The 12,631-nt window shown below is 40.1% G+C and overlaps 2 protein-coding genes across 5 annotated transcripts in view; one reads left to right on the plus strand and one right to left on the minus strand.

The window, feature by feature from the left end:
* Positions 1–12,631, plus strand: part of LOC121197892 (septin-9-like) — a 65,116-nt gene that overhangs the window by 26,368 nt on the left and 26,117 nt on the right. For all 4 annotated transcript variants that reach the window (XM_041061643.1, XM_041061646.1, XM_041061647.1 and 1 more), the window contains one exon: positions 1,367–2,122. In XM_041061643.1, the coding sequence (XP_040917577.1) occupies positions 1,367–2,122 (756 nt within the window). The remainder of the gene's footprint in view (positions 1–1,366; positions 2,123–12,631) is intronic.
* LOC121197893 lies at positions 7,652–11,065 on the minus strand. The gene is made up of 2 exons (XM_041061649.1): positions 11,008–11,065; positions 7,652–10,372 (listed from the first exon to the last, which is right to left on the minus strand). The coding sequence occupies exon 2, from the start codon at positions 10,369–10,371 to the stop codon at positions 8,875–8,877; it is 1,497 nt and encodes a 498-aa protein (XP_040917583.1). The 5' UTR covers position 10,372; positions 11,008–11,065; the 3' UTR covers positions 7,652–8,874.

The following is a 12,631-nucleotide window of genomic DNA, read 5'->3' on the forward strand; positions in this document are numbered from 1 at the left end:
CCTGAAGTAGGCCAGAAGCCTGCGCAGGCTCGGGTGTTTATCTGGGAGGGGGGCCTGCGTTGCTCCAGAACTTGTTGCTGCTTCGGGTCTCCTTGCATAGCAGAGGTGAGATGGGTGTCACGCTCACATCTGAGACGGAGCTTACAATGGTTGTAGAAAAAGGCATTTATCAGACAACAATTACAACTAAAATAAAAGGTTAGTGTCGGAATATTGGCTTTTCAAAAATATATGAATAATTTTTAAAAATCTGGTTTTCAATAGAATATTTTCTTTTAACTTTTCAAGAGTATTACATCTTCTGAAAACTATCCACATACAAACCTAAATAGTAAGGACGTACAGTACTTGTTGAGATACAGTAATTTGGGGAGTCACGCGATTCATTAGAGAGCCCACGAGGCGTGGTCGGTCCTCTTGTCGTCATGTCAACAGGTGTGCTAGATGTTCAGGTAACGAAGAAGAAGAGGAATATTATGGTATATAGGGTGCAATTTCACCAGATTAGCCAGAGCACTGGACTCAGTCCCTGTCTTCGGTCAGTGGTAGATGTCTGTTCTTGACCTGACATTATAATTAAACTCTTGGAGGTGGCAGTTCAGGATAATAGTTTTTCATCGAAGGGATTAGAAATTACAAACGCCATGCTATCGGGCTACGTGAAGCGTGTCAAATCCGGTAAGACTGGCATATGCATCGGCGAAGATCATTTATTTTGGGGCGATTTCTTGGCTACAGCAGTGAAAGTTGTAGTATGTTTATTGCAACTTGCAGTATGTTTCACTGGCACAATTGCCAGTCTCCCGGAAGTGCTCGGTTGTGATGCTCATTGCTGTGAAATTTGCATGTCGTTGCTAAGCGGTTGAGCCTGTCCTGTCAGTTTAAACGGTGCCACACTAACGTCTCACTTTGCCACAGCGTGCCATTGCTACCGTCTGTGGTGCTGACTGCTTGCTCACTTCAGATGTGTTTGTTCTTATGCAACAAACAAATACCAGTGCTAGACATGTAAAGACGCTGGTGCTGGCTGAGGTTGGGTTTCTGCACCACAGTCTGTTTGAAGTATCAGTAACCTTTGATCTCATCCAACAAATAAAACGTTTGAACTGTGTAATGCCACAGAATGAACACGTTTTCACTTTACTTCACCAAAGAAAAAGACTGCTTCAGGCCCTTAATTCTCTGGTTTGTTGATCATGTTTTGTTTTGTTTTCTTTTAGTTTTGTATAATGATAAAATGTTTTAATAATGAATAAAGTCAAATATCTCACAGGTACTGGTGTTACAACTCAAGCCAGCACCATCATCTGTTTGGCCTAAGAGATTTCTGTTTCTTGTCTAACCACAAATGTTTTGTGTTTTCCAGCGCTGAAAAGGTCGTTTGAGGTGGAAGAGACGGATACATCCACACACCCCTCGCCCCTGTCTCGTCGGACCACCAACCCTCTCCGCTCATCCACCTCCTCCACATCCAGCCAGCGGAGCTACGACCTGAGTTCCCGCAACTCCGACTACTCCTCTTCCAGATCTTCCCCCTCCGAGTCCTCCAATCTACGTTCCCCAAAGACCGGCATGAGGCGCATTGAGTTAACAGGGGGTCGTAACCCTGACACAGCCTCTTCCCGCCGCACAGAAATCTCTATTGAGGTCTCCTCCAAGCAAATTGACAACTCACCCAGTGCTGGCATCGCCCGCTTTGGCCTCAAACGACCTGAAGTCGGCCTGAGCAGTCGGAGTACCCCCCTGGACAGCTCGTCCAACTCCATCTCCAGCTCCACAAACAGGCGGGTGGAGCTCAGCATGTCACGGCCCCATGAGCCCCCTGCCCCTCCGAGGAGGATGGATGCCCAGCTGTCCTCTGCCCCAGTCTCTAGGATCCCTGAGCCCCCCCAGAGAAGAGCAGAGCCCCCGTCCCCCAACCTCAGCCCAGGTGAGGGGGCCTTCAGGAGGCCAGAGATGCCTGTGTTCAGACAGCCTGATGGTTTGGTGCCAGGCAGTGCAATGGAGAATAACAACCACCCGCCTCCTCCACCTAGCGCTCCTCTGCCTTCCCTGGCAGAGCCCCGGATGGAGAGGGTGCAGTCGCCAGTCACAGAGGTGCTGACAGCTCGACCAACAGACAGTAAGTACCTGCTCAGCTCAGCTTGTTTTCTGTACCAGCTGTTGTATGTGAAAGTTGTCCAGGGTTAGTTAGGTTTGTTGAAGAGAACTTTTCAAGGAGGCATTTTACTCATAAGTCTGTTTTTTTTTTTTTTTTTAATTGAAGTGCCACTTGGCTGTTTTGTTTGTGGTGGTTTGGTTGTAACCGGTATCAACATGGCCTAGCTTTCTAAATCCAATAACTTGCAACAGTTTGGCAGCAACTACTCTATAATGAAATCATCTGATCATTGCTTCACCACTTTGCTGCTCAGTGTCTCTTTCCTGTTTACAAGTTTCATGTTAACTATCTTGCAACACTCTCATGCTCATATTGATACATGTATGCTCAAACACACTGAATCCCACGTTGCATTTAAATATATTTTTACCTCGATTCAAGCATATTTTTCGTCATACTAAAACCACAGTCTAGTCACATCTGTGTACTGAACACTGTCAAATTCATGCTGAGTTTAATTTTTTAAACTGGGCTCTGTAATTCCCAAATGACAGAAATTTGAACCTTTTTTTAGTGAATTTATTTTGGATTTATTCAATATTTCAGCTCTACAAAGCAGCTGTGAAGTAACAGTACCAGCCATCAAGACCACAAGCGTGAGTTCTCGTGAGCTTGTCAGTCTAGACTATCTGTGAATGTAGGTCAGGAAGGGTGATGATGAGAATCCCAGGGCTGCTCCCAGGACAGCAGTTAAAACCAAACTCATTCAGGCAAGCAACCGAGTACCCCAGCTCACTTGAACTTGAATCAGATGCTAAAGTCAGACAGGTATAAGTACAGGATAAAATCACTGTAAGTTCAGATAACAGGATATAAACAGTTGCAGCTTTTGTGGAGGTTTTTTTTTATTGAGTTAGTTTAATCAGTTAATATTGCTAGTGACACAGAAGGTGTGGTAAGCACTGGTGTTTTTCACCTTGGTGTGAGATTTCTGCATTTTGTCTCTTGTGCGACATACAAAGTTAAAAATTAATGAAAAATCTCTCCTCATCTGGACAGTGCAGAGGTGGTTTTTACTTGTCAGCCACTGCTGACTAACACCATCCATGTGGTACAGAAATGATGCCAACTCAAACATCAGTTGTTTTTCTTGTAACTTGCACCATAAGTATTGGTTTTACTGAGGTGATACTTCAAGAAATGCACCGTAACTGTGGTAAGGTACTGCATATCAGTGAGTCATTCTTTTATCAGGCTGACCAGGCCAAGAGTGGAAGAATAAGACTCTTGTTACTCTTGTAATCCAGTCATCCAGTAATAAGGCCTTATATGATCTGATGTAGGAATTCTTAAGTACTTTACGTTTTTTTTGCCCCACATCTAACAGGGTGTAATGATGGCACGATTAGCTGGTTTGTCCATCCAGCATGCTGGTTCAGAAGCAAGATATTGTTAGGTTATTTACTTCTGACCTAACTGATCCTAAATTTGGTGGCGGTTTTTGTATTCCCAAGACAGTGATTCCTAATGTTTTGTGAAATTTGTTGTATTCTCTGGGAAAACCAAGCTTTGGAGCAAAACCTCAGTACATGACAAGCGATCTCGAAAACCGACTGCTGGATTTTCATTAAATACACTGTTGGTATTACTCATCCTCAGTAGATGACACCTAATATTTTAGGTTACCTCATGACCTTTCTTTTAGTGCCACCTTCAGGGCAAGATTTACATTTTCAACTGAATATCTGGTGAATACCTAAAGTGTCAGTATGTTAATTTCATGCTTGACTTTGTTACTGTGGGTAATAATGAATTGCAGCCTCCGGGGACCATTAGCAGGGCTTCAAGATTCATTTTTGGTTTAGTATAGCTGCCTGTGAATGACAGGGAGTCATGGAGCATAGGTTACATATGTCCCAGTTTCAGTGACATGCTTTATCTTGTTACTTCAATTTACAAGTAGGCTCCAGAAGAGGTTGAGCTTGGTACTTCTTCTTGTTATGGTGGGAAATTTTTTGTTTATTTGTGCCTGGGTGTGTGCACTTAGAAATCGACACTTTTCTTGAATGTTGTTTTTGCTGTTTGCTTCCCTCTCTCTTATCTTATTAGAACAGCTCATCGTCTCTGTGTGTGTGTGTGTGTGTGTGTGTGTGTGTTTAGCATTGCTATCTGGAGACAGCTGTGCTCATGGGCTGCTCTCACTGGTGGAGTAGTATCCAGGCGTAGGCGGCTGGGAGGTGATACATTCCAAATCTGGAGGTCATAAAACATTCTACATAAAAATAGAAAGCGTCCAATTTCCACTTTTATGTTGTGTGTTGCCTCTCTGTGTCTCTGAATATCCACTACACTTCTTTTGTAAACAGCTAAGAATATATTTGTGCCTCTTACTGAAGATGTTTCTTTCCTATAGTTTCTTCTTTCTTCTTCTCACTACTGGTAAACTATTAAGCACATATGCATACTAAATATCTGAAATGTGGTCTTTTAGCAGAAGGGAAATAAGCAGGGAAAAGTGAGAGGATTAAGTCAACTTCTGCCACATTTGGCTCAGATTACCACCTTCCTGCTCAGCCTTGCATGTGGAGGGAGGGAGGCCGTGCTAGGAAAAAGCTTGAGAAGAAGCAATGAGCAGATAGGAGGTGGAGAAAGAGAGAAAGGAGGGTTAGCGGGCAGAAGGAAAGAGGAAGAAAAATGGAGAGAGACATAAAGCGCGTGAGAAAGAGAGTGTTATTTCCTGTAAAGTCTGTCTACAGGGAGAAAACAAAATGAGAAAAGCCCACTTTAACCTCAAGTCATTTTGGAATAAAGCTAAACTGACAGACCACACTGCTTTGACGACATGCCCAAAACTACAGTTTACTTTCCATTTCCTCAACAAGTACACACAGCACAGATTCAGTCACTTTTTATTTTAAGTATTTATTTTTGCATAAATATTTGTAGTATTATATTTTTTTAGGAGGGAAAACTGGAAATTTTTTTCAGTTTAATGTTTTGTTGTTTACTTATGTTGCTGCTTGTGTCAGCACTGTATCCGGTGAGACGCTGGCAGCGTGTGTTCTCAGTGTGCTGCTCTCTCTGCCCTATTAGCTGGTTGTTTGAGGGCTGATGGTTAGTTTAGTTAGTTTAACAGAAATCTAACTGTCTCTGGGCCCTTTGTGCATTTTTGTGTCTGTGCTCATGTGCATACAGGCTTTGGATGTGCACACACTTCGCTCACATCAATGATAAGGTTTAGAATGTCTCACCCCTTGGAGAGTGACTGATGAACATACTGATGGGCGATAAGATGTGGGTGTTTTTGTATCGTAAAACTCAAGGTGCCGTAATGACATGCTCCATTTCGGTTGATTTGTCTGTTGTAACGATGAGCAGCTGCATCCAGTCTTGTGGTGCTTCACAGGATGTGATCTCATGTTTACAGACAGATACACGCGCGCACACACACTCATTTATTCCTTACACAGCTCATCTTAGTTTCCTGTCCATGCCTAAACCTTAATTTATCTTGTCCTGGTGGCTGTGATACATATTACAGAGTCAGTTTAATATATAGTGAAAGGCACTTTATTTTGAGATGTACAAACTTACCTAACAACACATAAGGATGACTGACTTTAGGAGTATACATTCCTGACTGACTGTGATCCACAGTCAGTTGAAAGTAAAGGGATAGTTTGAAATTTGTTTAATCATTATGATGTATTTATAGTTATTTTCTGGTGCCAATATTGATACATGCTTGTTAGATAGGGCAAGGCAAGTCCCATTATCAGAGTTCAGGCAGGGTGTGGCACTTTTCACACACATGCAATTCAGAAGTCTGTAATTAAGGTGAAGTAATGAATTACAAATGCTGTAGTACATGGCACTGTTTTTGAAGGTGTCCTCAGTTTACTTTTCATGCCTAAAACTTTTGTTCAGTACAGTATTTTAATATTCTTTGCAGCAACCTGCAGCTAGACTTCTTGGTTTGTATTACACCACTACCTGTGTGTATCACACCCTTGTAGTACTTCATTTTAGGTTTATGTTGGACTGAACATGCTAATAAACAGGCTCAAGTAATCAAAACAACTCTATGTAAGCTACAACACGCACCTTGTTTGCCACGATTAAAGAGCTAAATACCTGTCACATAAAATGCTTGTTCTATCATATCTCTCCTTATCTTTGATAAGATATAAAGACCAATACCAATATTTAAACACTGGATTCAGTTTACATGTTACACCAAACACAGTATAAAGAAATCTTACAGGAACGGTGCCTGAGCTACTTTCTGTGCACCGATAACGTTCGTCACAGCTAATGAAGTGCATGGATATGGACAGTACCTTACCAATGAGTAATTTATACCCCCCCCCTAAAATCAGATCAACGAGTATTCATTTATTCTCATGACAAGATTATACCTCGATTACACCTGTGAAGACAACATATGTGCTTGTCTGGGAGTGGGGACCACACAAGGCACTTGTTCCCATGCCCCCCACCCACTCCTTCCCATTACTGCCACTGACCTCTGTCTGATCTCAGGAAGCAATCTGAGTAATTCCTTCAGTTTTACTTAGAAAGTACTTGAAAATAATGAATGTTAGCCAGCAGCAATTTAAACCATAGATTAATCATGCGTTGTGTTTGATTAACCTCTGTTGTATATCATTTTAAACATCTTTTAGTTCTGGACTGTTGGTCAGACAAAACAAGAAGATGTCTCCTTGGGAGAAATTTTGCTGATTTTGATTGATCAAAAGTGTAATGAACTGATAAATCATGGAAAATGATGAATGAAAATTATTTTTAGTAGCAACCCTAGCTCTATTTGTGACTTTCATGTACACAACATAGTTATCTTAGTTGAATTGAGGTTGGAACTGGAGGAAGCATAACCAAATTAACAGATGATGTTGTGTTTTGGTTCAGTGCCCGGCCCAGAACGGAGACTTTTGCTTCAGTGCTGAATAAGTAAATTTAGAAACACAAAAACAAACACAAGTCCCTCTATACTGTGGATTTGAATGATCTTATTTCAAAGCAGAAACAAGATGTTTTCTGTGGGCTGCCATTCTTCCACACATTGACCTGGACTTCTTGAGGCAAGGATATGAAGAGATGATCAAACCGTCAATTTTTAGACTTCTTATTTACCGACCAAACAGCAGTCTCTGTTTGTCATTAACACTTGGCTCTAGACTCCATTACTCTTGAGAGGAACATTTGATTAGTATTTTCATAAAGCTGAAACTGCAACAGTTTTTGATGATGACTCATTTGCTTATCTTGTGATCTGTTTGGTTTTATGCTGGCCTGCTGAGGGCTATCCTAGTTTCATCACATTAAAATAGTACTTGTCTCTTCCACACAAACATAAAAGCCATTTGATAGGCCTGCTTGGAACTTGTGCATGTCACAAGGGTTGGAAATGATCTCTGATAAATAATTTATCTGTGTGTGTTTTCCATGGGGCACGTATGCTATCACAAACGCTCACCTGTCCTCTTGTGCACATCCATTTTTCTTCAACTAAAAACACTGACATGGGTCTAACACTTAAAATGTGGTTTAATAAACATACAATTTTAAAAAAATACAAGAAGAAAACAAAAACATAAGTAAAATACAATCCATTTTTTGTTTTCAAGCTAATACATTATCAGTTCAGATTTTTCTCTACAGGCCATTGATCATTTCACTTATCAGTTTAATTTATATATCTGAGCAATCTACATTTCCTTCAGCTCTGTCAGAATCAACAATGAGTCACTACGATTAGTTTAAATGTACTGGAGCATGACATTGTTGCATGAATAAAGCTTTAGGTACTAACTAACCACAGTTTTGCAAATAGGCCCATAAAGCCACAAATATCCAGATGTGATTTTTGTGGTAAAATCCAACCACTTAGACCTCACCTCTTGGTCTAATAATACTTAAAACTGCCATCCTGTTTTTGATCTTTTGTGCTGTAATTTTCCCCGGCAGGTAAGATCCATCCCAATGTTATTCACAGCAGATGTCAGAGTCTGCAGGTTTTCAGTGCAAGCAAACATCTTCCTCACTTGGTGAGGAAGATGTGCTGATCACTGCAAAACTCTGAAGACTAACTGGACAAAATTCACAAACTTGACTGAAATAGTACACAATAAAATTAAACATATGGAGCCAAAACAAATAACACAACATGACAGCCTAAAAGTGAACAAAATGTGTGCAGGCAGTGAACATGAAAATAAAAATAAAGGCACATTAAAAAAAAAAACAAAAAAAAAACATCTAAACCAGTATACTTTTATTAAGCGTAATTAGCCACCATGATTTATTTTCTTTGTAAATGTAAAGCACAACTTTTCACCCCTCAATTCATCATCATTCCAGCCCTGAGAGCACAGCTGATTTTGCATACATGGACAAATGATTATTGCAAAATCAGTTACAGTACATTACGGGACAGTGCATCAGGCACAATGGCAGATAACTTCAGACCAGCCGCTGTGCAAGCCCTAAATACAAATGATCTGAATGAGTTTCAACAAGTGAGTTGCTGAGATTTGTTGCAGCTTTGAGGGTTTGCAAAATTGACCCTATGGAGGACTTTAATGGAGACACTAGTTTGGCATTTCTGTACTGCAATTTGTTACTTGTCTACTCACATATACACAGATACGAATATATATGAAATAAGATAATATCAGCCTTTTTTTTAAAAAAAAAAACTCTGCTGCTGTTTGATAGTGGGCTCTCTGATTGTGGATCTCTAGTAGTTTTCATCACCTCCAGCTTGGGGTGCGAGCTATAACTTCCTCATCCCGAAGTATGAATCGTGCTTGGACTCCAGGGGCAATTGCCATACCCGAGTGATACTCATAGACATCATAAGAGGGGTGCTCAACGACAGTGCTAGGTCTGAATTTAGTTGCCCATTGCCACTTCCACCATGCATAGTGATTTGTGGCTTTATCTGCTGAGGTATAGAACCCGACCCAAGACTTCTTAAATTCGGACCTCCACTCACTGAAAGTCTTCTTAACAAATAAGCGAGCACAAGCCTTGCCATCCTTTACAAAGAGCTGGAGTAATGCATTGTTGCCTGCTATAGGGATTGCTTTGGGATTCTTAAACTCAACACCTCTACATATCTCCTCTCCCACCACTCTCCAGAAGCAGCACCGTCTTCTCACCTTATGCAGCCGGGCCTGAAGGCTGTCATTCAGGGGTGCTGAAGTATCACAGCTACCTGCTTCTCTGTACCCAATGCACTCATAAGTCCTGCTGGCCTCCTGGTCCTCGTTGCTCTTGAAAAGCACAACCATCACTCCATCTCTTAGACGATGTTCAGGAATGTTTCTCCAAACAATCCTGGCTTTTCCTTTCTTGCCTGTTGTCACCTCAAGTTGTATCTCGTCATCCTGATCCTCTAGGTATGGTTGTAAAATCCCCAGACCATTAGCAGCAATGACATTATTTTGTCTGTTTTCTGGGATGTTCACAACAAAATCAGGTTGTGTGTTTCTTCTCACTGAATGTTGAGGTCTCCTGTTGGGTTGGTTAGAGGAGTACTTTTCCTGGATCACAATAAACAGCAGCAGTCCAAGACAAGCAAGGTCACCCCATGTGTTTCTGATGTCCCTTAACTGTAAATCACCAGCGTTACTTCTGAAGTGGTCTCTGAGCTCTGACAGTGACTGTTGGTTTTCTTCCACGGAAAATTCTCTAATCTCTCTCAAAAGGTTGATAGTGACCTGGTATGTATGTTCTGGATCATATCTAGTCCCCTGATTTTCAGAAGTCTCATAATGCTGTGTGATGTACACTTGGTCAATCCTTTGCCATCCTGTGTTCTGCTCCCTGACTCTGAATATGATCCGGTCCCTGTTTCTTCCCGCGTACTCTCTCCGGGGATGGACAACATAATTTGGAAGTTGCTCAGAGGAAGTTGCTTGATTGAGATTGCCAACAGTGTAGTACCGGTGTCTGATATTTCCATAAGGCAGTGGGTCCAGCAGGCTCTCATAGTTGCCATAATGATGTGAGCCGTAATCTCCATTGTTTGGATTGAAGGTCAGTCTTATTATATTGTTATTGTCAATATCAACTATGTTAGCAAACCAGTGGAGCAGCAGAAGACTGTGCTTGGGCACAGTGTGGCCAAAGTCGATTTTCTTCAAATCATTGATTGAATTGAGCTTTTGTATAGCTGACACAGAGGTCAAAGCGAGGAACAAGGCTACCCAACAACTTGTGACTCTTCCCGACATCCTCATCATCCTGTAATTATATTTAAAATGTTATTGGCTGCATTATTCATCCATACTGTAAATTTTCAATCCGTGCATGTATTTGTAACAAATGCTGGATCTATTGATTCTTTTCATGATTGATATATATGTTTCATAGTATCTGTTTATTTCGATGACTAGATCATCCTTACATTTAACACAGGTTAAAATTCATAGTTATAAGCAAATTGTAACAATAACATGTTTGGTATTTTGATTTGATGAATAACAAACAATTAGCAAAAGCAATTATTTCATTAATCAAATACAAACACATAACAATTCCTAGCCAGGAAATAAAACAAAGTAGGTCAATGTTCCAAGGCTATAAGGTGGATGTTGGTGGATATTTGTATCTGTTGTTGCTGAATTTCGAAACAATAATGTGTGTTATTCACTTCTGTGTGAAAGAGAATATGACACAACAAAGATTTCAGAGAAGACTGACCAACTGCAGTGTGATCTAATCAACCCAAACAAGCTGTCAAAAGCATTGTGTCTTTAAATATTATTTTCATCTTTCAAATAATTTCTAAGTAGAGAAGACTGGGGTTAAAAGCCTCAACCAGTCATGCTGACTGAAAGACAAAGTAACAAAGTAAGTAAGAAAATAAGAGCACTCACCTGCGTTCAGCTGCTGCTGCTGAGGTATCTGATCTCTGTGTTTATGTGAGAGCAGTTGCACCACCCCTCTGGTTACTGTTTCCGTGTAAATGAAACTGGGGAAACAAGCATTGCTAGTTGTTTCAGGAAGTTTAATAATACAGCTGTTCAAATGAAACTTCCTATTGTGAAAAATGTAATAATGTCTTACAGTGTTTTGTTGGGGTTTATCCAACATGGAAAAAAATGCAAAATCTGATTTGTATTTACACTTACTCATGGAGTGATTATGTAAAGAGGAATTATTCTGGAAGTAATTTCAGAATTTTTATGAGCTGCTTGTGCAGCTCCAGGTTTGACAGTGAGTTTGTCCTTTGGACTGCAGGTTGAGAAGCTACGACATTTGTAATAGGGTCTGGCTTATTATTAGCTAGTATTCAGTTATCAAAGATCAATTTCAAAACACAGTATTTGCTTTTTTATTGCCTACAGTTTTCTGTATCTTTCTATACTTTTTTAGTTTTTATTGAAGTGTTGTCATTTTCACTGACAGTCACTGTTCAATATTTATTGTCATCTTATATTTATCATTACTGTCTTCTCAGATAGGAAAGTTTTTTTTGTTCAGCTGTAAAGTGCCCTACTTCAGCACATATGTGTCACAACTCTTGATCATCGAATTTGAAGTTTAATTGCCTGAAAGTAGAGTGAAATATTGACAGGTTTCCTGTTTTGGCTTAATAAATGTGGTGAACTTGGCATTTTACCTTTATTTGATTATGCACACTTGAGTGTTCCAGAAATCATGGGTTGAGAAACGAGAATGACATCTAACAAAATGGTCCCCAGCAGGATTTGAGGCACAGTTCAACACCAAACATTAATGGTGTCTTCCCATTCTTCCCATTGTTCTTGCAAATTGTTTCAGTACTTTTTGCATAATCCTACTGACATATTAATAAACAAACAAACTATAAAAAAAATATACCAACTAGAATGGCACTCAGAGACTGTAGACAAGGCTAATGTGAAACAGCATAAATTAGATTTAAGAGAAAAATATTTGAATTCATAGTGAATTGTAATGATCCAGATCCGCCCCAAAATGTCATGGGTTCTTCCCTGGCCCACGCCCTATCTCTCCACCATGTTTGGTGTAAATCAATTCTGTACCTTTTGCATAATCCTGCTGACAAATAAACAGACTGGTGAAAACATAAAGATTAGAGGGTGATTAGCCCAGTTACCTTAAGGTTGGAACTGGAGGAGGATAACCAGATTAACAGATGATGATGTGTTTTGGATCAGGAAACAAACATAAGAGTCTCCCTCTGTATTTAAATTACCTTATTTTGTTTTCTGTACACTACCATTCTTTTTGACCTGGACCTCTTGTGGAAATTGAAGAGATGATGGAATGTGTTAGAAAGCAATCTCTTTAATAAATGTACAAATTTCGATATTGCAGAAAGAATACAAAGCCATTAGTAAAATATATATATTTTTTAAAGCTAATACATTACCAGTGCAGGCTTCACTCAACAGACCAGAGATCATGATGATGAAGCAACAATGAGTCACTACTATTAGATACAATCCATTTTTTGTCTTCAAGCTAATACATTAGCAGTTCAGATTTTACTCT

Source organism: Toxotes jaculatrix, chromosome 18 (genome assembly GCF_017976425.1).
Source record: "Toxotes jaculatrix isolate fToxJac2 chromosome 18, fToxJac2.pri, whole genome shotgun sequence".
Taxonomy (NCBI): Eukaryota; Metazoa; Chordata; class Actinopteri; family Toxotidae; genus Toxotes; species Toxotes jaculatrix.